Genomic DNA, 25079 nt, shown 5'->3' on the forward strand with positions numbered 1-25079 from the left:
GATGCATCTATTTTGAATTAGTGATGGTAAATAGACATCCAGAAATGAGCTGGAAATTTAATTTCATGCTAACTTCTAAATTGTTCAATTAATCGGTCAACCAGGTAAGATTCAATGGTTTTAATAGCTTTTTTTATTAATAATTAATTGTCACTTAGTAAGTAATTTTATCTCAGAGATACCACCATTTTGAATGTGAACCAATCGAATTAATTACTTAATTCCAACTTCAAATTTTCTACTTTTATCTGTTTGATAGCGTTTATTGAAATGTTTCCATCATTATGTAGCACTAGAAAATAACAATAATGCAAATTTTAGAGAAAATATTAATTCAAAAACTATTATTAAGCAACTGAAATATATACCGAATATGTCTACGTTATTAATATCATGATCATATTTTGCATATAAAAGTATTAAACTGAAATACTTACTACACCTTTCAATATAAGAATCTTTTTTGGCAAAATTTGCGATAACCAGAATAGTGAAGATCAAAGATTAAAATAATTCGATGTTAGTTTGAACATTTCGATAATATTTAGCACCCGTTATAATAATGTTCATATTGTAAAGGAAAGGAAAGAAAATTAAAAATCAAAAAATTTGTATACGTCTGCTCGCTAAACTGATTACATGAAATGTAAAAATATATGTTTACATAAATATAATAGTACAACGACCGCAGATAGTACTACTTTACTAACAGATAAATTTTGCTGTAAACAGTTTTGTTGCTTTCATTTACTAATAAATGAGCAAAGTCCTTCCCATTGTGTCTCCAATGTATTTATATTGTCGATATAGTGCTTAAAGTTAGAAATTTTCAAACTCCTTCTTGGTTTTCTCGAATTATCATACGACTAAAAATCAAAAAATGAGCTTTCTATGAATTATTAATCATAATTTATTTTGTATAACATGTTTTGCATTCAGCATCACGCATAACATGCCAACAAATTAGTTTTACTAACGAAATAGTGTAAACAGGATTCCACAATTCATAAAAACCGAATATATCCAATCCGCACATCTAAATCGGACTGACGACTATATAATAGTAACTAATAACAGTAGTAACAAATAATAATTTAATAATTAAAGAAAAAATAATATTAGTAATGATAGTAAATAATAGCGAATAACAAATAACTGAGCAATAAATAAATTAATAAGTAATAAATCATTGATAAATAATGTTTTATTTGCATTGCACATGATCTGCTCACATCCCCGTGATCGTTTGAAAAAAAAAAAAAACTCTATAAAATTTCACTTTGGAACAATATCTACAACTATTCGATTATATGTAGCTGGATGTGGTTATCAACAGATGCAACAACAATAGTTGTGAAACCCATCTAATTTCCCACTAGACTGCAGATTTGTACTAGTTGGAATCCAATAATAAATAAATCTAAATGATAACAGCAACTATTAGTTACATAATTTTTGCTTTGAATATTAAAAAAATATTTCTAAAAAAAAAAAAAAAAAAGAAAAAGACTAATAATCATATTGATTGCTAGCAATGAATCGAGAATTTTATTATCGGGAAATGATTATGGCATAAAAATGCATATAACAGATATGCAACAGCATTTTTCTCGTAGAAGAAACGAAGAAGAGAAAGAAATTCATATAACAATAGAGACATAAGCATGGTCTTTCTGTAACGCGTTATTATAAAGTTGAAAATAATGGACAGAGACAGAAGCTGATTACATAAAAGCTAACAACTTTATACAAAGAAATTCAAATGATAATAAAGACAATTACCAAATCACAGATGAATTTGGTTTTGGATCCATAAAAAAATAACAAACATTATTATAGTATTTAAATCTCTTAATTCCTCAAAAAATTTTGCATAACATTCAAAAAATGTCTTTTGGCAAATCAAGAAAAAAAAGATTGTCAATTAAAATAAATCAATATGATTTATCATAGCGCAAACAATCTTAGCAACAAAGTTTTTACCTCGAAAGCACGAAAATCTAAACTAACAAAACCTTCACACTGATTCCCTATCGCTGAATCATCAGTTTCAATGGATAAAGAAGAGATTGTTCTTTCCAGACCATCACCCAAATCAACAGAAACAATACGACTATGGTTAATTCTAAGTTTTACACTAACACCACCACCGAATGATTCAAATAAGCGGATAACCAATGTATTGACATCATCCTCGGCTGGTTTCACAGTGTCAATAACAACACCTATAAGTAGGTGGTGGCATGTATAGTTACGATTATAAATACTTCATATATTTCAGTTTTTTTTTTTTTTAGCAACTATGGTCTCAAATTAAATTACTCGGTAGCACAGTTCACTAGCTATTCTGTAACTCTGTGAGCATAATGGTTTAATAATAGTTTAATGAGACAGAGCATAAGAAATTTACACTGTAACAATGAGTAAATTTTGTCCGTAATTCTATTAAAAAAAAAAAAAAAAAAAAACAAATGAAGAGAACAAATAGTTAGGAAATCATATATTTGATTAATCCATATAAAGTCTAACCAATTAACCTAATAAAAAAGATAATTATTTCAAAAAGGAATGAACAAACCATCACTTCCATCGATTTTGAGAAATGATGAAAGCTTGTTGTTAGCATACCAACCATTAACGAAGCGAGTAGGATTATTAAATTCGTAAGCCGCTCTCATGACGCTCAAATTCAAATCATTACAAGGCTGTTGTATTGAACCGATGAAAGGATACAATGCATACGAAAACTAAAAATAATAAAAAACTGTAATTAAAAAACCTTCAAACAAATTAAATAAGTTCTGTTAATCAACGAAAACCATACATACCAAATTATTCTAACTGATAAGATTTTATGCTGATGTCTGTCGCAGAATTAAAACATTTGAGGCTTTAGTCCAATCAAAAAATTAATTAATTTAGACTTATCTATGCTAAAATCTCAAGTTAAAAAGTAAATTAATTTAAACTTACCTATGTTAACATGAGAAGTTATGTTTACAAAAAGTTACAAAGTTCATATTTTTTCGCTTCACTCCACATTTCTGTACATTACAATTTATATTCACAAAATCAAATATCATAAACAGCTGAAAATAAGACAAAAAATACTCTATGCTCTCCCATATCAGCAGTATCATCCGGAACTTTACTTGCTCGAAGCAAAGACAACGTCATGGTATTGCCAGTACACGAATGGCCGTATTTGCAATTGTTTAAAAGAGCAATGCCACGACCGAATTCAGTCAGAGCCATCCATTTATGTCCAACAACTTCATATCTCAAATATTTGGAAATAAATGCAATATACAAATCTTTATTAATTTGTTTCATATTGCCTTCAAAAGCAGCAACACTGAAGCATGTCATCTTTTTGTTTCAAAATCAAAACCGGATTATAATTTTCCCACCTAAAATTGAAAATTTGACCTAAACCTCCACACTCATCTATGATGCTCTCTTGTACATCCTATAATGCAAATTTCCTGCATGATAATCCATCATTATGTTGAAACTTCTTAAATTGTTTTGAATCACTGCGAAGTTTTTATGCTTCATTAGCAAAATCAACTGGTAGTCAAGTCTAGAAATTTAATAAAATACTATATAACGAAAGGATGGAAACAGTGTTAAATATTCGTGACAAAGACAAAGGAAGCTTACTTTGCAGCATCCCAAGAGGTATTTCGATGCGTTGGTCGTTTTACATGACCAAATTGTATGTCATAATAAGCATCCATATCATAGACATTTGCTGGGAACTCAACCTAAAATAAGAAAAACAACTAATGGTCTTTTTGTTCTTTCAAAGAGATAGAAGATATGCTCAGGAAAGAAAGGAAGTATAATGGTGGAGTAGTCCATGACAATCAAAAACAATACACTGGGCAACTTCTAAATATTTTGATTTTGAATATCGTTGATTAAAATACTACTATAACTAACTTTTAAAAATTTATGCGATTCATGCCATTGCACCGTTGTGTCGAAAATCAGATAAGGCAAATGTGCAAACATAGTAATATATTGCACTAAAGAGCTTTTTCCACTTATTGCAAATTCCACACGAATACAAGCTTCCAATGGTGTATTCTTAACTATAACTGCCTGCGAATCCTACAATCAGTACAGTTTTATAATTTTTAGAATAGTATCAAATCAACGAACAGGAAAGGTAATTTTATTTTAATGTCATAGGAAATAAAAGCAACTGACCGAATTAAGAACTTGTTTTGTTTCCAAATGGTAATCCATTACATCCCATGCATCCCAAAAAAGTGGTACATCATCAAAAATGACAAATTGATTAGCGAACTTATTTTCAGGTATTGCTGAGAAATTTTCTTTAACACTGTTCGCTTTGTTCACGCAGTGCGCTAATAGTTTCGTAATGCGACCCATCTAAACAAAAATTAGTGTTCTCTAAGACCTTTTTAAAATCAAGAAAGTAAACTGGGACAAGAAAGTAAACTGAAACGAAGTGAATTTCTGAAGCTCGACAAATCGATATAACAGAAAACCACAGAGAACGCCGTAATACCCGATAAGTGTTTAATGAGCTTACTCGGTTTCGAACTATCCGTATTAATCAGTAAAGATGAGCAATCTGCTTCCTTTTTTCTACTTTATTGCTGAAATCAAGAAACTTCATGGATTATTGTGACATTACCTTATCAATGGACGCAGTAATATAACGATTTTGCAGTTTGAATTCGCTATCATCTCCTAAAGCCAATGGTTTATTGCTCAAAGGTAAGTTGAATAATTCAAGTTCGTTCAAATGCATAATAGAAAACGGTTCCAAACGTAGAAGGCGATTATTATGAAATAAAATTCTTTGCCAATTACAACTGTTAATTACCCACTCATTTGGTGTTTTTTCATTGCTTTCATCTGCAATACTTCTTTTTATTGAAAAATCATTCACTTTATCAAACATGAAGCATTTAATGGATTAAAAAAAAGTTAAAGTTTAGTGCAAGCTTCAAGTCTACATACCTTTCCACTTCAATTGTTTTCCACCATCAGCAGCAAGCTCGTCCAATAAAACATTGTAAATCTCAACCGCATCGGCTACCACTTCCTTAATACAACTTCCTGGGAGAACATCATGGAACTGATTGAGTAAAAAACGTTGCCACTGCGATGTGAGAGATTTGCTCTCATTAAATTCAAGAAGTGACATCGACTAAAGAAAAGAAAAGGTTAACATTACAATATGTGAAACAAATTGCTTCACATTTGAGAGTAACAGATGTTGCCATCCAAATCTGTGATTCTTAGAATGCTTCTATTGTTAGCATTAGTCTCAACGCTACTATTTTGTTTCTTACTAAAGAAATTAAAAAATACGCTACAATCTCCCAAGGTGTCATATCAGTTTTAAATCTACATCTGGCACCTGAAGAAATTCATGATCTTTTAAAATGCTTTCTAGCAGCCTGTTCATTTTCTTGATCCTGGCTTGTGTAGTATATGTTGCATTATGCAGTTCCAAATATAATTCGCCTTTCCAACTACATAAATTATCCAAATCTTTCACCAGCTAAAAAGAAAAAAATGATCAGAAATAGAAATTATGATCTAAACAAGCAAAAATTTACATTTTGAGAACCTCAATGAAGAATTCCTGAGGTGTTGCATGCTGTACTCGAGGTACTCCATCACAATCTGCTAAACGTTCAGCTCTTTTCAACATATCTTCATTCGGACCTCCACCACCATCCCCAAATCCGTACAGCATCATTGCTATATTGGAACGCCCGTGGTCTGTAAAATTATGTCGAGAATCCAAACATTCTTTCACTGTAATCTGAAAACAGCTTCATATAATCGGAGATATAAGACACTACCACTTATTCTGACGCTTCCAAACCAATACTTATATTTCTAATTATGTGTTTTAGAAATATAATCATGATATGAAATGAATTTACTTGTGATACGTAATGATTTGGAGGGAAATGAGCGATTACGTATGTACCATCTATCCCAATCCAACGAAATGAATGATGCGGGAATTTGTTGATTATTGACCAGCTCATTTTTTGAGTGACAAAATACTGCATTCCACAGTGCTGCATTATTTGCGGGAGCTGTGCAGAATAACCAAATGTATCGGGCAACCAAAATATTTCTGAGAAACTAAAAATTTCAATTTATTAGCAAGAAGAAATAAGACCAAAACACAGGCATTATTAATATGAATATGAACTTTCATCTCTTTATTATTCAATGTCACATCGTCTTATTCTTTGCTTGAAACTTAATCTCTGGCCATATTTGAATGCACAGCAATGTATAATTAAGAAAGCACAACTTACACACCGCAAAACTTCTTGAATTCTCGTTGTCCATATAATAATTGCCTAATCATACTCTCACCACTAGGCAAATTTCCGTCCATTTCAACCCAAGCTCCTCCAACTGCGACAAATCGCCCGTCAGCTGCGAAATCTTGCATATTTCCATAAAGAGTTGGGTAAGACTCTTTCAACCATACTAACTACAAATATTCTAGATTCATTATTCCACTTTCATTTTGTTGTGAAGTTTGCAGAACCCAAACCATAATAAATCCTTACTTGTTGCGCTTGTGAAACTACAAATTTCATCTTCTTGTATTTCTCCATTAAACGCAGAGTTGCAGACCAACTTCGAGCACATTTTCGCCGTGTTTCTCGGTACCTAAATGCAAGACAAGAGATTTAAAAAAAAAATTATATGAAGGGAGAAAAAAAAAATTACCGCCATAACCACGCAGTATCAATGTGACAATTGCCCACTGCATACAGCGCCATCTGACTTCCACCATTTGGTTGACGAAAAAATTTTTCAGCTTGTAAATGACATTCCATTTGTGCATCCAGTGAAAAGTCTGATAAAACAAGGCAATTAATCTGAAACATTAAATAAGAAGTGACTAAATTTCACATCTCAAAAGGAGGTATAACTAGCAAATGCATTACCATATCATTAGCCACATACAATGCCTGATATCGTCTTGCTCCTTCTTTTGGTAATATTTTTGACATCTCCAACAGAAGTTCAAAGTCGATGATAAGATCGTGAATTGTTGCACGATATTCTGCTAATTCACAACGTTTCAGCTATAATAGTCCTTCTGTTTATGATTTTCTTCGAGTGATGTTTTTTGCCGGCCATAAGAAGCATTTTAAACAATATATATGGGACCGATTAGTACTTCGAATAATTTATCCATCTTCACAGGTCCTATTGCATTACCATCACCATCACCAAATCGATCGCTACATGATGCCTCGACATAAAATCTTTGTGTGGTCGGAGAAATAGAGATTGCAAGATCTGTACGTCCAAAATCCGGTGACAAACCTGAAAGTAGAAAGGTTATAAAATACTTTAACTAAATTCTGTTACGAATTATTAAGTTTAATTTAGTATAATTGGCAAAAAACAGTTAACGTTTCTAAAGAAGTTAATTTATGCAGGATTTCAGTGACCTATAAAGCGTGCGAAGTCTGGAGTACTCTGTCACATAACATCTCGGGTAATTAAACATGAATTATGGATCATTATAGGTCGTGCACTATCAAACCAAAACTAGTAGACCAGAATTAAACTAACACCTTTTATTGGTTGACCATCTGCGGACCACAGAAGCGCTTCGCAGTTAGGATCAAAGCGTAATACAATTTCCGTTTCACTCGTATAATTTTCGGGTAGAGTGATATCAACTTGAAACCAATGCGTTGTCCAAGTTGGACCAAACTTGAATCCCACATTTACTTCTATACCTGAAATGTAATTTTTAACTTAGATCAACTTATCCAAAAGTCAGCGATATTTCCAGTGTATGCTAACAATTTTGAAGCTAAAACATCGAAGAATGAACTTACAAGGATAAGAGAACATTATTAACTTGAGTGTAATAAAACAAAGCACCAAGTTACATTTGATTTTACTTGAAAATCAAAACCAAATGATGGAACTAAATCTCAAATACATGAAATGAATAAGATAAAATAATTATTTGAAGATATCTAAATAAAAACATCTATAAATAAATCTGGAGACCTTTAAATAAAGTATTAAAACTAATATACAATATAAAGACGTGAATTAAGCTACAAAAATGAAACAGTAACCAACATTAACTGTTATCGCAATAGCTACCTCGAATGGAAAGAGCTTCGACAGCTTCATGAAATGTTACAATATCGGAACCAAAATCATAATGTTTCACATGGATCGGATATGACTGCCCATAAAGGCGACCACGTAAGTTGCAATCTTTGAAGTGATGTTCGGAGATGAATTTCTCCACTCGTTCAACGGTTGTACGCTCATTTTTGAACAGTGCAGCTTTGTAAGTAAGTGTTTTATTCATTGTTGTGTCTCCTGAAATAATCAGGACTATGATTAGATACGGTGATAATCAGCACTGATCTAGATCAATATACCGAATATGGCTTATTTCAAAGAAAAGAGCTTACTCTGTAATATATGTGTTCTATTACTTTTCTCCCACCAATTCTTACTATCAAAAATGAAATGAATAATTCCACGAAATATTATCATAATCATAATCACAATCATAATGAATGGTAATAAATGATTGAAATCATAACCACAACGATAATAAATAATTGAAATCATAATCATAACAATAATAAATGACTGAAATCATAATCACAACCATAATAAATGATTCCGAGAAATCTTCCTAATGAATCCCCGAATAGAAGAAAGTATACCCAACCTTGCTAACAGTAACAGACTTTCTCACTATGCTAATTTTACAATCCATTGAAATTTATTATTCTCTGCCCTCTCTAATTTAGCCGCATTCTTTCTTTACTTGCATCGTCTGCAACTACGAACGAACACAGTCTCTCTCTCTCTCCACATCACTACCTTAGCTGATCATAGTATTATTTCAGTAATTTTTAATTAATTTACGAGAAATTAAAAACCCTTCAAATGAAACTTAAACCTCAATTTAAGAAATTTCATCGTGTTATGGCAAGTAAAACAGTCAGTAGCACTATGTCAATATTTTAATTTTACTTAAAATTTCCTTTTTAATGCACAAATGATATTGTCGCTAATTCTGTTAAAACGTGATTAAAATAATCATCAACGAGGTCGTAATCATAAGCATAATCATGATCATAATCATAGTCATAATCATAATCATAATCACCATTACAATCATAACCACGATTACAGCCATAGTCATAATTTTAATTATAATCAGAATCATAATCACAATTATATCATAAATGACATTGATACAACCTTGTCTGTTACTCAGAATCTTTTACAATCATCTCATATTTCTCATTTAGTTTATTTAGGAATATTCATCCATGTTAAAGTTAGAAAGTTGAAATGTAAATTTCTAATGAAATTTCATTATTCTAATTGATTCACTTATTTAAGTTGTCTCTTAGTTGTGTTTTGTTAATTTATTAATTAAATCCACAATTATTCCGTCTTTTGTTTCTTTTTTCTTCTGCATTAATTATGCATATATAAAACGAAGAGAAATAAATTAATGTTATATACCATAGTATTATGGAATGTTAAACTATACTTAGCATTTCATTGTAAATACGTCATTATAGGAAAATTCTAGTAAACAAAGTTTTCATTCTTCATTTGTAAACAATCAGATGCATTGAACAATAATTGGAAAAAATAAATTCGATTAAAAATTGAATAGTTTCAACAATAAAATTATAAACAAATTCGCTTGCATAAATATGCTTATGGCTAAAATTATGTAAACAAAAGTAATCAAAAAGGTGCCTTGTCGAGTGATGAATAAAACCTGAATTTGGGTCATGCAGTACTGGTTATGGACCCACTCCAATGGTACTTTAAGATAGTTCAATTCAAGAATACTAGTAATTATGTAAGTGAGCTATTGCAAACAAATTGATTACTACTTTTTACTTCCTATCAACGACTCTTCTGCTTTTCCTCCTATTTTGCATTGTAAAATTTGCCTGACCGTCAATTTTATGCAAAAAAAAAAATGACCGAAAAAGGACAGAGATCCTTTTCACAGAAGAAACGATGTATATGGGCGCCACTCGAAAAACCGCTTACGGATGTATTACAGAAATACTGCCGTTTTGTTGCCAGGTTCAGTACTTCCGGTTATCAATTCAAAATCAGCAATAAGATAAGCGAAATTTGATATGAATTTGAAATCCAAATTAAAATCAGTTCAACTGCTCTTAAGGACTCATTCCATCAAATTCATTTCTTATTTCCGGTTATAAAGATGAGTACAAGGCATTTTTATTTAGCACAATAAATCCGTCTCCTATCTTTGCTTGTCTTCAACTAATTGATCTTGTGAAAAATTAACACAAAAACTGGAAGAATTTTTTTTAATTCCTAGTTCGCAAGTAAAAGATTTAGTCGGTAGTTTTCTTTAACTTTTCTCTGGCAGTCTTTGAACATCTCGAAATTAAATTACTATTTTAACTCCGTCAATAATTTTCAAAAATCGAATATAATTTTGAATTTATCATATAAGTTTGTGAGCTATTACACTAGGATTTATCGTTAAAGTTTTTCGACATTGTTTCTCTGATATGTCATCTTGATGGATACATATTAGCAAAAATGGAATTGTTAATAAAATTTTTATTATTTCACTATTTGACATGACTTAAACCACAAATAAAATGCATGAATTTGCATTAGAAACAAGGGTAGAAATAGAAGTGCATGCACAGTGCCTGAAAATGAGGAATGAATTGTGGACTTCATCTGAAACGATTAATGAAAATGATGAAATGCTGGAATAGGCATCACAATATTCCAACATTTTATCGTTTAAATGATAATATACACAGAAAACAACAATATAGCATTCATCAAAATTATATCAAACTAATTGATCTGTCATCTGGCAAAAAGTTCAAATCTTATTAACTTAGTCAAATAAATTAAGGAATTGAAATTTCTGGAGATAAAACTTTTAATAACACAAATATTTAGAGATTCTTGACTAAAAAACTTGAGAATTCTAAACATTTGTGTAATCAAAGTTAAGCAGCATTTTTTTTGTTTTTTTTTTTTTTTTTTTCAATTTTTTAATTCTTTCTTTTGAAATACAAATTTTTATTTATTAATTTTTAAGTAGCTATCCAACAGATAGAATCTATAATACCTATAAGAAGTAACGAATTTTTAGTCTTATTCGAAAATAGTGGATGTCTAATCTTTTTAAATAGTAAGAATTATGGAGCTAATATGAAAAGTTAGCGTATTTCAAATTAGCTGAAGACCAAAATAAAATTAGAAAAGTTTTTGTCGACTTTTTCTTAATTATTTCATTACATTTTACTAAATTAATTACCTAACTGAAACACATACAAAGAATAAATTCTACTAAAGTCACATACTAGTGATTACTTCACAAATCAAATTTCTGAGCTAACTATAAACTAATTAATAACTTAAAGATTTTAAGTGCAAGAATATTTCACATAGACATTTTTCTTTTAAATCATATTTCAAAAAGGTTTTGTTCATAAAATGCCTTACTATTTATATTAAACTTTCTAACAAAAAAAGCTAACTTACCGATAACGATAATTAGCATAACAGTTTTGAAGCATACTTTCACAATATACAAATTTATTGTAGCCAATGGTAAAATGCCAAGTAAAATAGATATCGATGCTTGCAAAATAGGCCAACCAACGGTTTCTAATGTCCCACTTAATTGTTTATATGGAATACTATAGAATTTATTATTATTATTATTACTGTTTATTATTATTATTATTATTATTATTATTATTATTATTATTATTATTATTATTATTATTATTATTATTATTAATATTTCTCACATGTGCAATGATTAGCAAATAATTATATCAATATTTTTTTTTATTGCTTACTTTTTATCGTTTGATTGGTTATCAGTTTGTGATATGTAACTATAAGTGATATGAATTGCAAAATCAACGCTAAATCCAACAGACATTGCAATTGTTATCATTGAAATAGCATCTAAATTGACATTCCAAAATGTCATAAATCCCATTATTCCCAAAGCAATTGATCCTACTGTTAATGCAATTACAAGAGCGCAAAATGGTTGAGGAATTACCAGTAATGAAATTGGTATAATAACCACTAAAAAGAAAAAAAATTGAAAGAGTTGTTTGTTGCAAAAGTATAAACAATTAAACAAACAGGTAAATAATTTAGTGATTATTGTCGAAATTAATATCTCAAGATTGTATTTTAAAGAGAAAAGAAAAAAAAATGAACAATTAATAAGTTGAACTCAATTGTTGCTTATTTATAAGTTAAAAGATTTTAATTTCTATTATTACTTTAGTCATCATTAAGAGGAGGACGAGGAGGACTTGCCTTCATTACTATTTCGTTATCTTTTATTTTATTATCTAATCTAATTTTTATTTTATTATTCCTATTATCTATATCTAAAAATGCTGTAATTTAATGTTTTGTTCCTTTTTTTTTTGGATTTGAGAACAAAATTCACTTATTTAATTTAATTCAACAAATACATTTGCAATTTAAAAACAAAAAAAAGTTTTTTTTTTTTTTTTTTTTTTTTTTTTCCATTTTTTAGTCATACCAACAGAAATGAATAAATCCTGCAACGTTTGAGGCCAAATTACGTTCAACTGATCAGCTAATTGCCATAAAAGAGAATATGTTGTAATATTATATTGTGTTTCGTATCGCTTTGCTATGCTTCTGAATGGATATAAATTTTAATTAAGTGATAGTATTCTAAGAATTCCTAAGGATCACTAAAATGTAGTATTACTTATTGCCTTTACAGAAAAGAAAATCAAAATATGAAAATTAAGGTGTAATTAGCTCACTACAAAGGTCTCTTTACTTTACGAAAAAAAATTACTTTAAAATATCTAAAATCTTCCTAAATAGAAAAGTGTTAAATATTAATATCATCAAAACAAAAAGTACTATTAAAAATTAAATGGCCAAAGGTGATGAAACTTAATTACCTCATCTGTTCAGCGCATTGCATAACTAATTGTGAAGAATATTTCGGTATGTCAACAATTTGAGTGGACATTCGAAATGCTTGTATGGTTCCATTGTCACGCAATAAAATATCATAACGATATTTATCACTAGCCAATAAAAATGGCTGTAAATTTTCCTCGAATTCCTATATAAATTCATTATGATAATATTAGCAGTTATATTTTTGATTATTAAAATTTTAGAATGGAAAAATTTTTGGATTAGTTGTTTAATTTTTAAAGTTTAAAAGTTGGCAGTTGCAAATTGAAACTTTCATTTTCAAATTTTATACTTTGGTTCTAAAAACAACTTAAATATTTATTGTATTATAAGATAATCCTACTTTTACTCTAACTAAATTTTAATAGCGTCCAAAATTTGTTAGGACGATTATATTGTTAAATTTTAAAAAAAGAGGAGCATTTATTGCTAATATGCAAATGTCAACCTCTTTATTATTTTGTAAAACATCCCAAGACTGAGCACCAAATCCAAGATCATTGATAAAATCTTTGTAAGCAAAATACCAAAATTCTGTTGTATGCCTTCCACTACTGCAAGTGGTATTTTCAAATTCTTCCACAACTTTCAAAAATCTAATCCTGTCACTTTTTTGTGACATATCGGGCGGTTTCATTACTGCTATTTCAACTGCCGGCATTTTGTAATTGAAAAATTCTGCTCGTAGCTCCAGAAATTTTTTGGCTGATGAATTAGCTCTGAGAAGATTGGTTACCTGAAATTTGATCGTTTTTAATCTTCGTGAAAGATAACTTGCCTATTGATTGAATTCTAAATGCTATTTTTATAACGTGAAATAAATATAAAATGATAATGTTTTGTTTGTTGTAGTCATTCTTTTGACCATGTCTAGAGCACAAGACAGAAATAATTTAACAATTAAACTTATTCTCTTATGCTAAATCATTTGTAATATTTTTGTAAATTTAAAATTTTATCAAAAATTTTAAACATTCATTCTTTGCATAAACATTTCATCAAAATCCGAATAGCTTTTAATCAAATCTTACATCAAATCCAACTTTCAACTTTTTAATCCCAATTATTGCTATGAGAAAATAAATAATAAACAAAATAAATGCAATAATTCGAATTGTCCTGTATGCAAGAAATGGCGCATAATAATTTCTGATGAATTGACGGTATCCAAGTTCAGTGTTGCACGATTTCATCTAATAAAATAAACTAACAATTTTTGAAATGAAAATATGGAATTTTACTGATGGACTAAGTTAGAATCATTTGCAAAATTTCTTTCCTGTCAGCTACTTCAGTAATATAATTTCATAGAAACTTCAACTTTGAGTTATAAAATCGAAAATCATGAGAGTTATCAACAGCCATTATATTTCATGTAAAATATATAATAACTTAAAAATAGTTATTTGCGAATTAAACTAATCAAGCAGAAACTAAGCTATGATCAATTAATTTTTAGGCCTAACCTTGTTAAATACTTATTATGTAAATTGTTATTAAATAAATTTCATTACTGATTCTGCTAAATACAGATGAACGTTATGCATTCGCATGGAATATTAGGATGAAAAAATCCATAACCTACAGGGACCGCAGATGATGATAGATCTTGAAATTTTAAGTGGAGAAATTTCAGCCTAGGATATATGAGTTTGAAATCACTGCTCTTAGTACACTAAAGCACAAATACTAGCCAGAAGATTACTAAAATCTTTTTAAAAATTTAAATATGACATTATCTTGAATAGCAACTTTTTTTTATTTAAAATTTAAATATGACATTATCTTGAATAGCAACATCTTTTTAAAAATTTAAATATGACATTATCTTGAATAGCAGACCTCAGCATTACTGCATACTTTCTTAGAATTATTTCCACATTTAGATCCAGTCATATTGAAGATTTTCTGCAGTCTCGTAGCAGTTGCTGAAGTTATTGAAAAAGTTTTTAACTGATTAATGCAAATTGAAGCTAACTGTTAAATTTGTCTGATAAATGATAGATAAAGTGTTATATTGTGAACTGAAATTTTAACATACATTACGCTTCATATTATTCACTTATTAAAACTTGCAGAAAAAAATGGAAGCTTTAATGATTTAAGAAATATAAATATATATAACATAAACAGAAATAGATAAATGATTTAAGAAAAGACAATATAAAAAAAAACCGTATTCGTTTAAAGGAGTTGTTTTAACATAAAACAAATTGTTCCGACATGCTTCTTCCAGTCGTCCAAAAATCGCCAAAAATGCGACAAAAGCGCTTAAAGAATAACAAAAATTGAAAGCTATTGCTGCAGCAGAATAGTAGCAGAAATAGATTACCTAAAAAAGTACTCATTTTAATTTTGAAATGAAATTTCTTTCATCCTTGATATATTACATTTTCATTCAACTATTCAAAGTTTAAATGATTATGGCTATAATGATTGTCATTATAATCATTTAACTAGTTTAGTAACTGATTAACTAACTTTCCTACATGTGAAGTCTAAACATATAGAGATTCTAAATTTTGATTTCAGATTTGAAATTTTAGCATTATTTATTTCTACTATTCTCATTTTCACTATTCTGGGATATACTCTTTTATATTTTCTTATTTAAATACTCTTCTGCTTATTTAAATTTATTTTTTACAAATGAAAACTTACAGCTGGTAATGGCGTAATAGAACCAATAAGAAAAGCTGTAATATCGGTTACCGATGTTATGGCGATTGATACAGCTGCATGTTGCATGGATACTTTGATCCGTTCCTCAACGGACAAATTTGAATTTGTTTCGTGCCAAGCAGCTAACATCAAAAATGTATCGTCGATACCAACTGCTGTATACCAATCTTTTCTTTTTTACTTTCATAATTTTTTACACTTCTAACTAAACCTAATTATAAATCTTCACAAATGCTAATCGAAATGAATCTACGTAATCTGGAAGTTATTGCCTGTGTAAGAAAAAAAAAAGTTATATTTAATAAATAAAGCATTAAGTTATATTATCATCACGAAAGAAACATTCCCAAAATCAATCGAAATCTTTCTTTGAATTTTTTTTTAGTTCCTTTTATTTGTTCTGTACATATGACGCCTATTTCACTGTAAAGAAAAGTGAAAAAAATTAAGTTATTTACTAGATTATTAAAATTATTATGCAATATTAACTAACTAGAGTAAGCTTTATATCTCGCTGTAATCGTACTACTTCTGTTGCTCTAAAAGACTTTGGTTATTTATTATTTTATGAAAGAGTATTGGCTACCTCCAGTAAATTTAATTAGGCACTTTTTTATCGGTGCTTTAACAATAAGAGAGGCGATTTCAATAGTGAAATCTCAAAAATTCATCATGTCATATGTAACTACTGTTTTCTATCATGGCTTCAGTGAAATTTGAACTAATTAAGTGGTAAATTAAAATCACAGACAAGTAAGAAATAATTTACTGAGGCTAAGAAATGGCATAATTATCACAATATCAACGAATGGGACGTTGAACAGCAGCAATAGACCAATTGCTGATATGATAGCCATAAGGCTAATGATTACACCGATAAATCCGAGAAATGGTTTAGATTTAAGCCAATCGATAGCAAATGATAATTTTGAACAGTTCGGAATTGAGAAAGTGATTATATTGAAGGTGCATAATATTGAAAAAATTAGTAGCAATAGAAAGGTATAAGCAAATCTAAATGCATTTTTAATTTTTAATTTTCTGAATTAGTCTTTTTTCTAAAATCTGCATTAAAATTGTAAAATTTCTTCATTTAGTTTCATTTAATCTAAGAAAAATCTGTCTTATGATTTTTGATTAATCTGAAATTAAAATATTAATTATGAATGATTACTTTGGTGCAATGAGAACACTGCTTTTGATAAGTTCCATTTCAAAAATATCCGAATGAAAAGCATATAAACTGAGTAATTTAAACGGAATATTTTTCTCTTCGATTCGATTACTTAATGAATTTTCATAATCCCTGGAAATGCGATGATATTTATCTAATGGATAATTTTAAAACTATTTATGCTTTCTTTTCATGCTTCAAATTGACTATCTGATAATAATAAATAGAAAGGGAATCAGTGTTGAATTTCAGTTAATTATTTAAAATTACTCAGGCACTAACAAGCTCAGTTTCTGATTAAGTTCAGAGTTTTGCTGCAATTGATAAAGAACCATCCATGCTTTGGCTGTTTGAATTTGTTGTTTTGAATTCATCTGTACTCCTCCAAGTGTTTGCGATAGATCAGTTGCCTCGGTTGAAAATTGTGACTTGAATAATGGATAGGTCACATTAAAATGACCCTACAAAAGGATACAATTTTATTCACTTTGTTCATTAATTCATGTATTTACTTTCACTATCTAATCGTTTATTTTCTATATTATTTAATTCATTTTTTATTTCATTCTGAATATCGCTTCTCTATTTATTGATTGATTTATGTTTATTTGCATATTTATGAAATGCCACATTTCGGTGCATGCACCAACCTGGTCACCACGATGAAATATATCGGCGATAAAACGAGCATGCGCTTGTTCAAAGCAATCGTTATGGTAGTGCAAACATATATTACGGTATGTGTACTGTAGCCCATCAACAGTAGTGAATGTTTCATTAGTAACCCAATCGAGAAGCATCAAGAATTCACCAGTATGAGGCATTCGCAAGATGTTACCACCATCTTTGGCAAGGATAAGAAGATAAATGCTTTTTCTGCGGAATATATCTTTACCTAAAATACTATCTAATTTGAATTTAATTAAATGAGAAAATTTTTCTAAATCTTTTCATCAATTTTAAACAACTCATCTTTATCATAATGGTAGCTTAATAGCATAATGCAAATACGCAAATACCGGGATAAAACCGATGATCTTTGCTGGCCCAGCTATCCTGGAATACTTGATTTTCCAACTTCCATTGAGCTCGTAGCGGTGTGTATAAATAATGTACTCCTCTGACAATTTCAAATTTGAGAAAGATACCAGAGGAAAGTATGCAGGTTGTCAGTACTGAGATGATAATAAATGATACCGGATATCTGTAATCTTTTACTCGCAAACAATGAACTAAGACAACTTCTTTAAGTTATTTTTAACTAATTGAGTTAAGAGAAGATTGATAAATAAAAATGACTTGTACTCATCTTGATAACCGGAAATAAGAAATGAATTTAATGGAATGAGTCCTTAAGAGCAGTTGAACTGATTTTAATTTGGATTTCAAATTCATATCAAATTTCGCTTATCTTATTGCTGATTTTGAATTGATAACCGGAAGTACTGAACCTGGCAACAAAACGGCAGTATTTCTGTAATACATCCGTAAGCGGTTTTTCGAGTGGCGCCCATATACATCGTTTCTTCTGTGAAAAGGATCTCTGTCCTTTTTCGGTCATTTTTTTTTTTTGCATAAAATTGACGGTCAGGCAAATTTTACAATGCAAAATAGGAGGAAAAGCAGAAGAGTCGTTGATAGGAAGTAAAAAGTAGTAATCAATTTGTTTGCAATAGCTCACTTACATAATTACTAGTATTCTTGAATTGAACTATCTTAAAGTACCATTGGAGTGGGTCCATAACCAGTACTGCATGACCCAAATTCAGGTTTTATTCATCACTCGACAAGGCACCTTTTTGATTACTTTTGTTTACATAATTTTAGCCATAAGCATATTTATGCAAGCGAATTTGTTTATAATTTTATTGTTGAAACTATTCAATTTTTAATCGAATTTATTTTTTCCAATTATTGTTCAATGCATCTGATTGTTTACAAATGAAGAATGAAAACTTTGTTTACTAGAATTTTCCTATAATGACGTATTTACAATGAAATGCTAAGTATAGTTTAACATTCCATTGAAGTGAGATTATTGAACAAAACAAACATCCAAAATTACAGAGATTTTTGGGAACAACGGGGTCAAACAATGAACGATGCATGGTTAGCATATGACTGATCAGCAGAAATTTTCAGCTGATCGAAATTTTATTTGTGAAAAAAGCACTTAAAGCTTTTCTAGTATTCTTCTTATAGCCATTTAAATCTTTCAATAAAACATTCAGCAAACACTGGAGTATTTGTAAAAAATTTTTTCAGCCTATTTCTGAACCGGAATTTTTATCTGTTTCTCCTCTTATCTTATATTCTTTTTCCATTTTTAGATACAAAGTAGTATAAAAATCAAAGATAACAATTTTCTTTTTGCTCATGAACCTTTGACAATTGTTACACAAAGTATTTAATGCTAACAGATAGATAGTTTTAACGATTCATACATCTTTCCGTAACTTTGTTGATTTGTGCTTACTTCTGAAATCAAGTGAGAAATATGTGGAAATTTCTGACAGTTATTTTACTTATGCAAATTGCTTTTAGCTCTGTTTCAACAAGTGGTATGTCTTTGACTTATTTTTATGAACAAGCAGAAACTTCCATATCTTCAGATTCTTTCCTCATTTAGAGGTCGGAAATGAATAATTATTAATTAGCATACAATTTCTCAGGAATTTCACAGAGAATCAGTGAATTATTTTATTTGAAGAGTTGGTTCAAAATTTCTATCTTTTGCTAATTGAATCATTGTAAGCCAGAAATTAACAATAAATAGTGCTTAAGTAATTATTACTTACCTGTTTATTTCACTTCATGCAAAACAGTGCATTTTTAACATTTGTGAAACGCTTGTTGTTTCATACTTTCAAAAAAAAAAAGACCCTGTTGAACCTAGCAAAAAATTAGTTTAATTTTTGTTATGTAGACACTCCATGGCTCTATAAAATCTTATTTACATATAGCTGAATTAAGTAATGTAATCAGTGCTAAGTTTTTGAATGAACAGTAAACAACTCATATTGCATTGTTCTTTCTGCCTTTTTCAAAAATTACTTAAATAACTAACTAATCTTTTTTTTTTTTTTTTTTTTTATAAAAAAAATTATTTGAAAAAAAAAAAAACTTTTTGAAAATGTTAGATCTGACAACCTAAAATTGACTAAAATACTTTTCAGATTTTCAAATGAGAAAATTTTCATATATAAACCTGATAATTGTTAAAATTTTTGAAAATTAAAAAAAAAAATGATGCATTTTTGGATATTCCAGACATAATGTATGCTAAAGATCCGATCTTCACGATGCACTTATCACCACCAATTCAATGGACTTATCATGGTGAAGAAGAAGCGCATGATAATCCTATGACAGAATTAAAGGGCATTGAAGATATCACTAGAGATATAAAAATTGAAACATAATTCTGCTAATCATTTATTTTGTTAATTTCGCATCATTTTTCGGCAAAACTAGACAAATTTCAATTCTAAAATAATATTTGTTAATTTGTTCGTTTTATTTTAATATATTATTTTAATTCTAATATATATAACATAAATTGTGTAATTTAAAATTACCTTCGTTCGATTACTTATATACCAATCGCTTCTTTCCTTTTTTTTCTCATATATTATTTGTATTTTGTTCCTTATGTTACATTAATTTGACGAAATATGGAATCAAAGTAACTCATACAAAATTCATGCAATTTTTTTTTCACACGTTAGAACAGATCATGCTATTCTTCTAAAAAAGCTAGGTTTATGGAGTGAAAGGTAGAATTTGCTGTGCAAAGTTTTTCAATATAAAATTTCCGCATAACCTAAATTTTTCAGTTGAATACGAAATAATCAATGAGAATGCACAAGGAACAATGTACAGATAAGTGATAAAATGATAAAATTAGAACTTTTTATAACTTTTTGCAAAACATTTCATGCAATTAACTAAGGGAGTTAAAAGGAGTAAAGGTATACTGCGTTAAATGAGATACTAGGCCTGGCCTGGACGGCTTCAGTTGAAAGAGACTAGCCTAAGTCTAACTTAGTAGATTGGGCTTTATGACGATAGACTGGAAAAGATTCGTGCCAACACGTACCGAATTACATTTACATGTATAGCAATGAAACAATAAGCATATGACGGTTACTGCAGCAAAATCTCATTCTCGAGAGTCCAAGATTTGTGTCATTTCTACTGCTAGGAAATCTCGGATCCAATTGGTTAGATGTTATCGAATAAATAAATACATAGAAGTAATCTATTTCAAAAAGATGGGTGATGATAGGGAGGTAAGGGGAAAGGAAATGAAATGAAGTACTGTTCACGGCCGGTCTATATTTTCTCGTTGTCTGAGAATTCTAATCCGAATTAATGACCAGTTTTTCCCGTTATACAGGACTGTTTGTTCCAGTGCTTAAAAAAGAGCAGTCGTTCAATTCATTGCAGTTTTCTTAGCTTATCGTTGTTGATAAAGTAATTTTAGATGTCAAAAGTGATACGAAATTTATGGTTATTAATCGGTAATTCAACCAGAATTTTGTCGAGTTTTTGGGGTTTCCAACGATGTAACTTTGCTTGTAAGTACAAAATAATTCTTTCAAGAGTAACTTTTATAAAAAAATGCTATCATTATTTTTTTTTTGATTTTTCGTTTCGCCTATATCTGACTCTTCCGTTTGTATTGAAAGTTATTTACCCATTGGAATTATCCATTGCAGCTGCGGTACCCATGATCAAAACCGAAAGGGTCGGTGAAAAAATGAATGTTGGTTTAATTAAGCTTGATAGACCTAAAGCATTAAATGCATTATGCAATCAGCTTATGCAAGAGGTAAGTTCACGGATGAATTAGTTTGTTCGGAAGAAAAAGAAAAAAATTATTTAAGAAAAGTGTGCTTTGAATGTTTGGATTAACGGAACTTGTAAGAAAATGGTGTCGGAGGAGAGAGATGAAAAAGCATTTAAGAAATCTAAAAAATAAACGATGTGTATTATGCAATATTGAAATAGAAATTTCTGAATCTTGATCTTACACCTTTTATTTATTTTAAACAAAAGAAAGACTGGGGAGATAAATTCTCGTATTGCAGCTTTCAGATGCACTAGTTGAATTTGACAGTGATACTTCAATTGGAGCGGTGGTAATAACAGGTGATAAACGTGTATTCTCAAGTTAGATATACTTTTTTTCTTGTCTTCACTTTTTATTATTCGTGAATAGTTTTGAAGGAGATTACTGAGTTGATATATTTTATAGAGCATTCAAATCGTTTCGGATTTAAGTGAAAATTTTTCATGATTTAGTTAATTTCGCTCCTATAGAATCAGGCGTAGTGGTGGAACTGTACTGTCATTATTTATTGTATAGGTTCTTTTCACTTCTAATATATATAAAAGAAAAAAAAAAAAAAAAAAACGAAAAAGAAAATCTAATTCTGTTTTTTTTCTTTTTTTTTGCAAAACATCTAGTTGTCATTTATTGAACTTTTAAACTTTTTTAATGTAATGAACTAGTTGTCATTTATTGTTTGAATGTGATGTAGTATGCGCTCTGGAGATTTTATGTGTATCTACATTAGCATGTATGACAGATGTTAATTTTGTATGAGTCATTCATTCTTATATGAGATTGATAAGAGATTTGGAGCTTGAAAAGTGGAATATGTTGTGTAGCATTCTGCTTTTTTCTCTAGAAAGTCAAAGACAGGACAGAAAATGACAACTTGCAGTTGGTGAAATTCTTTTTTCTTTTTCTTTTCCCCATTTTAAAGATGCAACGCATGAAAAGATATATGTAAAAATATGTAGCCGTTTAAATATGCATTTATAAGCATTACAGTGGGAGCCGATATAAAAGAGTTATGTGCTATTCAATATGAAACGAAATCATCTGAAAATATATTGCAAAATTGGACTCAAATATCGAAGATGAAGAAACCAATTATTGCTGCTGTGAACGGCCATGCACTTGGTGGTGGTTGTGAATTAGCTCTGATGTGTGATATAATTTATGCTGGAGAGGAAGCTAAATTTGGTCAACCAGAGGTTATTATCGGGACTATACCAGGTAAAATTTTAGATAATAAAACCGTTGCAGTTTTACTATTCTGTCAATCAGGAGTCAGAAAAACTGGAGCAGATTTAGTGTCTGAATAACTGTCCTTAAGAGTATATGGTACTATATATATGAATGGATTCACATAATTTACAAAATCTTTGTAGCGGTTAATTCACATAACTTCTGAATTCATGAGCTTGTTCTCTACATGTAAGTAATATTACTTCAAACTTAGATATGATATAGAAAAATGTTTTCCAAATTCCGGATTCAGGTACGTTTAAAACTGAGGCAAGGTAATTTTTGATTCCTATAAAGTGTTTGCTAGTCATTTATAGAATGGAGAAGGTCGAATGCATCTTTCTAATAATTTAAGGAATTAGTTCAAAATTTGTTCGAAATCCTAGCATGTGCAATTTGCAGGTGCTGGTGGTACTCAACGATGGTTGCGTGTTACGGGTAAATCTATGGCAATGGAAGTGTGTTTAACAGGAATACCCATAACAGCACAGGAAGCAAAAGAATGTGGTTTAATTTCAAGAATATTTCCTATTGACCGTGTAACTTTTTTTTACACTTCATCTTGATTAGCTGCTTTGTTCAACCTCAAACTTTTTACTGATTTCTTAATTTCAGTGCATTCTACATGGATTAAATAAGAATGAATGCATACTTTTAGTTGTTATATATTTTATTTATTGTAATTCTACAATTACGAAAATTTTATCAAATTAAGTGTTTAGGTTGTATTGGAGGCTATCAAGACAGCCGAAAAAATTAGTGGACATTCACCGCTGATAGTATCATTTGTAAAAGATGCTATTAATAGTTCCTATGAAACTTTCCTTCAGGAAGGCCTTCACTATGAAAGTCGACTATTTCATACCACTTTTGCAACGGTATGTTTCTATTTGATTGTTGTTTTCACCTATATGATTTTCGTCAAACACTGAAAGGATAACTTATCGTACTTATAAACTAATGACTGGTAATGCGTTTTCAAATTGAATAGCACTTCTACGATATATAATCATTTTCGACATTAATTAACCTTTAACATTCAATGTTGTGAGATGATTTTCGATCTTAATCCAGATTTGATTTTAAAATCATATCGAATTTTGCAGATTTCAAATCACAAAAATTAATTTGTTCGAGATTCAAGTTATTCCAATCTTCATAATGTTCTGTTTTTCAGAATGATCAAAAAGAAGGTATGAAAGCATTTTTGGAAAATCGTAAACCAAAATGGACATGTTCATGATTTGCAGACGCAGACGTAAGGACATATTTATTGAATTCATTTATTGAATATTACATATATGTGAGTAGTCCAATCAAATGCTACAACTGTAGCAAGCTATTTTCGAGTCATAAATTTTTAATTTCTTTAAATGATAATAAATCTGCTCAACCTTTATTATGAACTAACTGTTACGTAATATAGCCGTTAACAAATATTACTGTTATATTTCCTTCTGCTTACTCTTGCATTGCGACAGTTTGCGAATTACGATTGACATTTTCACACATCCATGTTCCAGGTAATTTAAAGGTGCTTCAAAGTAATTCTGAATTATTTGAATATTGCAGGTAGGACAACATTTTCGTCAAGGTAGACAGCATTATGTGTGATCATGATGAAATTACTAATACTATAAATGTATACAATTGTTGGGATTATTTTAAGGAAGAATTCATACTTAGTTGCAATGATATTTTGCAAAAGATATAAAGTAGATGCATGAACTAAAAAGTGCGTTTCAAGTAGAAAGGGGAGTAGGAATCTTCTGATATGCGATTCACTGCTGTCCTGATGTTCTTGTGAGCCTTCCTAACAAAAGATATTTGAATGTGAAACAAATTCTCAAAATTCATTTCCAAACTGAAAGTAGATATTTCGCGACTCTTCCGCACCATTTCCTGCCTGTACAGAGACGTTTGATTGGAGACTTCATTTTAAACTGAAATGATATTTGAAAGAAGTTAAACAAGTTATAAAAAATGCGAGCCGTAAATATGGTAGAAAACCGTACAAAAAATGTAACGCGCCCAATAGGATCTCATTTTAATAAAAGCATCTTTTTGCAGTTTTAAGCTAGAAAATTCCCTTTTTGGAAATGT

General features: G+C 29.7%; 4 protein-coding genes across 6 annotated transcripts; 2 read left to right on the forward strand and 2 right to left on the reverse strand.

The window, feature by feature from the left end:
- Positions 1-1947: 1947 nt before the first annotated feature.
- Positions 1948-8368, reverse strand: Bm9778 (Uncharacterized protein; the record flags this gene model as incomplete). Its single annotated transcript, XM_001897512.1, has 18 exons — positions 1948-2225; positions 2579-2747; positions 3112-3280; positions 3664-3767; positions 3946-4116; positions 4216-4401; positions 4670-4893; positions 4999-5188; positions 5402-5545; positions 5615-5812; positions 5937-6144; positions 6324-6505; positions 6585-6687; positions 6748-6899; positions 6969-7109; positions 7205-7353; positions 7608-7775; positions 8155-8368. 18 exons carry the CDS (start codon positions 8366-8368, stop codon positions 1948-1950), a joined length of 3150 nt encoding a protein of 1049 aa, XP_001897547.1.
- Positions 8369-10644: 2276 nt separating this feature from the next.
- On the reverse strand, positions 10645-18470 carry Bma-ptr-17 (Uncharacterized protein; the record flags this gene model as incomplete). 2 transcript variants are annotated; one of them, XM_043074676.1, is made up of 16 exons in its annotated part: positions 10645-10736; positions 11587-11723; positions 11910-12021; positions 12620-12741; positions 13017-13183; positions 13487-13774; positions 14070-14231; positions 14881-14966; positions 15214-15370; positions 15700-15875; positions 16490-16734; positions 16895-17026; positions 17177-17355; positions 17545-17789; positions 17914-18098; positions 18346-18470. In XM_043074676.1, the coding sequence occupies 16 exons, from the start codon at positions 18468-18470 to the stop codon at positions 10645-10647; spliced, it is 2610 nt and encodes an 869-aa protein (XP_042930610.1). The 2 variants fall into 2 exon arrangements, with proteins under 2 accessions (XP_042930610.1, XP_042930611.1); XM_043074677.1 differs by having other exon boundaries at positions 11910-12147.
- Positions 18471-19391: 921 nt separating this feature from the next.
- On the forward strand, positions 19392-20316 carry Bm13260 (Uncharacterized protein; the record flags this gene model as incomplete). Its single annotated transcript, XM_001897509.1, has 2 exons — positions 19392-19455; positions 20165-20316. 2 exons carry the CDS (start codon positions 19392-19394, stop codon positions 20314-20316), a joined length of 216 nt encoding a protein of 71 aa, XP_001897544.1.
- Positions 20317-21380: 1064 nt separating this feature from the next.
- On the forward strand, positions 21381-24219 carry Bm5593 (Uncharacterized protein; the record flags this gene model as incomplete). Of its 2 annotated transcripts, none has more annotated exons than XM_043074678.1 (7): positions 21381-21474; positions 21616-21728; positions 21988-22069; positions 22737-22964; positions 23379-23515; positions 23699-23854; positions 24154-24219. In XM_043074678.1, the coding sequence occupies 7 exons, from the start codon at positions 21381-21383 to the stop codon at positions 24217-24219; spliced, it is 876 nt and encodes a 291-aa protein (XP_042930612.1). The 2 variants fall into 2 exon arrangements, with proteins under 2 accessions (XP_042930612.1, XP_042930613.1); XM_043074679.1 differs by having other exon boundaries at positions 21988-22048.
- Between the last annotated feature and the right edge of the window lie 860 nt (positions 24220-25079).

Source organism: Brugia malayi, assembly GCF_000002995.4.
Source record: "Brugia malayi strain FR3 genome assembly, contig: Bm_v4_ChrX_scaffold_001, whole genome shotgun sequence".
Lineage (NCBI taxonomy): Eukaryota > Metazoa > Nematoda > Chromadorea > Rhabditida > Onchocercidae > Brugia > Brugia malayi.